Here is a 2,500-nt window from a genome sequence, read left to right as displayed (position 1 = left end):
TGCATCCGGATCGACACGACGAATCACCCGAAAAGCGGTCGGCACCGAAAAGACGGCGGACACTTTGTGCTGGTCAATGATTCGGAAGTACTGACCCGGATCCGGTGTCCGATCCGGTTTGCCCTCGTACATGACGCTCGTTGCACCGTACAGCAGTGGTCCGTAGCAGATGTAGGAGTGGCCAACGACCCATCCCAAATCCGATGCATTCCACCATATATCATCCGGATGGATACCGTAGATCGTGTTCATCGTGTACATCAGCGTCACCAGGTGGCCTCCAATCGGGCGCTGTATTCCCTTCGGTTTGTCTAGCAGTGGGCGAGCACTTCGATTAGCGATCGATCGGACAATGGTGCTCGCCGTCTCTTCGCTTACCTGTAGTCCCAGAAGTGTAGAGAATGTAGAGCGGATCATTGGCATCCACCGGGACGCAATCGACCGGACTATCCAGTGCGCTCTCCCAGGCAATGTCCCACGTTTCGTCCAGATCCGACATCAGTATGTTCGACCGTCGGTAGATGATGTTCTTTCGTGGCTTCCAGCGTGACATCGCGACCGCTTCGTGCAGAATGTCCAGATAGTAGATGATCTTGTGTGGCTCTACGCCACAGTTAGCCGCTATGATGACTGTCGGTTCGGCATGCTCTATCCGCGTGCACAGCTCGCTGGCCGCGAATCCTGAATAGCACAGGACAATGGTCCGGTTAATATCTCCACCATCCGCTATATTTATCCTCGGGCTATCCCGTTTTACCTCCAAAAACAACCGAATGCACGGCGCCTAGACGTGCCGTCGCTAACATGGCGATGATGGCCTCTGGTATGAGCGGCATGTAAATTACCACGCGGTCACCCTTTTTGACGCCCAGCTTTCGCATGCCACCGGCCAACCGGGACACCTGAGGGAATACAATACGATTCAGCTTAAAGATTTGGAACCACTTTACAATTTTGCGTGGTTATTTCGAAAATAAAACGAATGAAATGGGAAGAACATGTGACCGTTTTCGAACCGTCGAATGGCCGATAGAGTTTGTTAAAGAAGTTCGTCGAGTGAATGTTAATGAGCTGTTATGAACAAAAAAATACCGCGGATAAGTGGCGTCGGATTATTCATTAGACTCAGTTCTAGAGCCAACCGACAAACCGCCATGGGATGGTATGGTCACGGTGCTTGGTCGCTTTATTTGCATCGTTGCTGGTTACCTTATCAAACAGTTCATTATACGTAACGTGGCGAATGGTGTTCGTTGTTGGACTGTCGTGAATGAGGGCAACCTTACTGCCCTTTTTAGCGAGGATGTGCCGATCCACGGCATTGTAGCAGGCGTTCAGCTTACCACCGACGTACCTGCGAATGGTGGAGAACGTGTTAATACATCCTGCCGGGTCCGCTACTGGCCGCGCTGCTTGACAACGCTTCCGGGACGGTTTTGAGATAAGTGAAAACACAAATATTCCTGCGCGTCGCCTTTTGACCATTCCATCGTCCTGCACTCCTATGCCTCCTAGATGCGGCCACGCTATTGTCTTCATTTTCATATAGAGTGGTTAACCATGGCCCCCGCGGAAGGAGGAGTGAAGGATTTGTTAGAAGATGCGCATGCATTAAACAAAAAAAAAAAAGAGGTCGTGATGGACCGAGGGGGCGAGGGTTCGGTCGTTGGGATGAAAAACGAAAATTGCAACCACCACATGTAGTCGTCGCTGCCCTTCGGGGGTAAACGTGACGCACGCATTATGCCAAGCCGAGCTTACTCCGAAGTTGATGGATATTGATTGCGCTTTGCGACAAAAGTTTATTATCAATGGCTCCCAGAGGAAAATTCATGTCCAACGGCGGCGATGCCACCGGATGCCACTGTTTCAGACATGCGTCGGCTTTAATGCAATGTGATTTATGATTTTTATTAAATAAACATGGCGCGTGGAAATCTGTCACCATTATGAATGGTGACGGCCACTAGTCTCGGGTCCTTTCTTAAACTTTCCATCTTTTGAATACTTTAGCCAAATTTATAGCATTCGGACTAACTTCACTTGGTTATCGTGCCATCTACTCTGAACGAGAACTCGACAGGACACTGGCACAACCTCTGATTAGCTTCCACTTCCATGAACAACACTTCTTCCGGCAATGTGAACCGGGTGAACGATTTACGCCGTTACTCCACATTCTAATCCCGGTTGGCGATATTTACCACTTCGTGAATGGACTGTTGCTATCATCAAGCACTCGCTCCCAGGGCTGATCCCAGTCGATCAGCTGTTCGGCCAAATCACCCCAAAACGATTCCGGTTGTTCGATCGATCGACAGTATGCTTCCATGTAGAGTGGACTCATAATTTCCGCATGGTTCGGACACTCGGTCACTAGCGCTGCACTACTGTTCGCGGGTACGGGTTGATCCATGATGCGCAGCTTCTCTTGCAAAATGGAACCGTGGAAACAACAAGCACACTGTCAAGTACTAGACACGATTTATGGTCCCTTTGG

General features: G+C 50.0%; 1 protein-coding gene across 2 annotated transcripts in view; it reads right to left on the bottom strand.

Annotated features, from left to right (window-relative positions):
* LOC126571697 (acyl-CoA synthetase short-chain family member 3, mitochondrial) overlaps positions 1 to 2,500 on the bottom strand; it is a 4,988-nt gene that overhangs the window by 2,402 nt on the left and 86 nt on the right. For both annotated transcript variants that reach the window (XM_050230445.1, XM_050230446.1), the window contains exons 1-5: positions 2,205 to 2,500; positions 1,210 to 1,354; positions 758 to 902; positions 379 to 681; positions 1 to 311 (exon numbers count right to left, since the gene is read on the bottom strand). The exon at positions 1 to 311 is cut by the window's left edge and continues 78 nt beyond it; the exon at positions 2,205 to 2,500 is cut by the window's right edge and continues 86 nt beyond it. In XM_050230445.1, the coding sequence (XP_050086402.1) occupies positions 1 to 311; positions 379 to 681; positions 758 to 902; positions 1,210 to 1,354; positions 2,205 to 2,416 (1,116 nt within the window). In that variant the 5' untranslated portion in view covers positions 2,417 to 2,500. The remainder of the gene's footprint in view (positions 312 to 378; positions 682 to 757; positions 903 to 1,209; positions 1,355 to 2,204) is intronic.

Source organism: Anopheles aquasalis, chromosome 2 (assembly GCF_943734665.1).
Source record: "Anopheles aquasalis chromosome 2, idAnoAquaMG_Q_19, whole genome shotgun sequence".
NCBI lineage: Eukaryota > Metazoa > Arthropoda > Insecta > Diptera > Culicidae > Anopheles > Anopheles aquasalis.
This window is presented reverse-complemented; position numbering and strand designations above follow the sequence as displayed.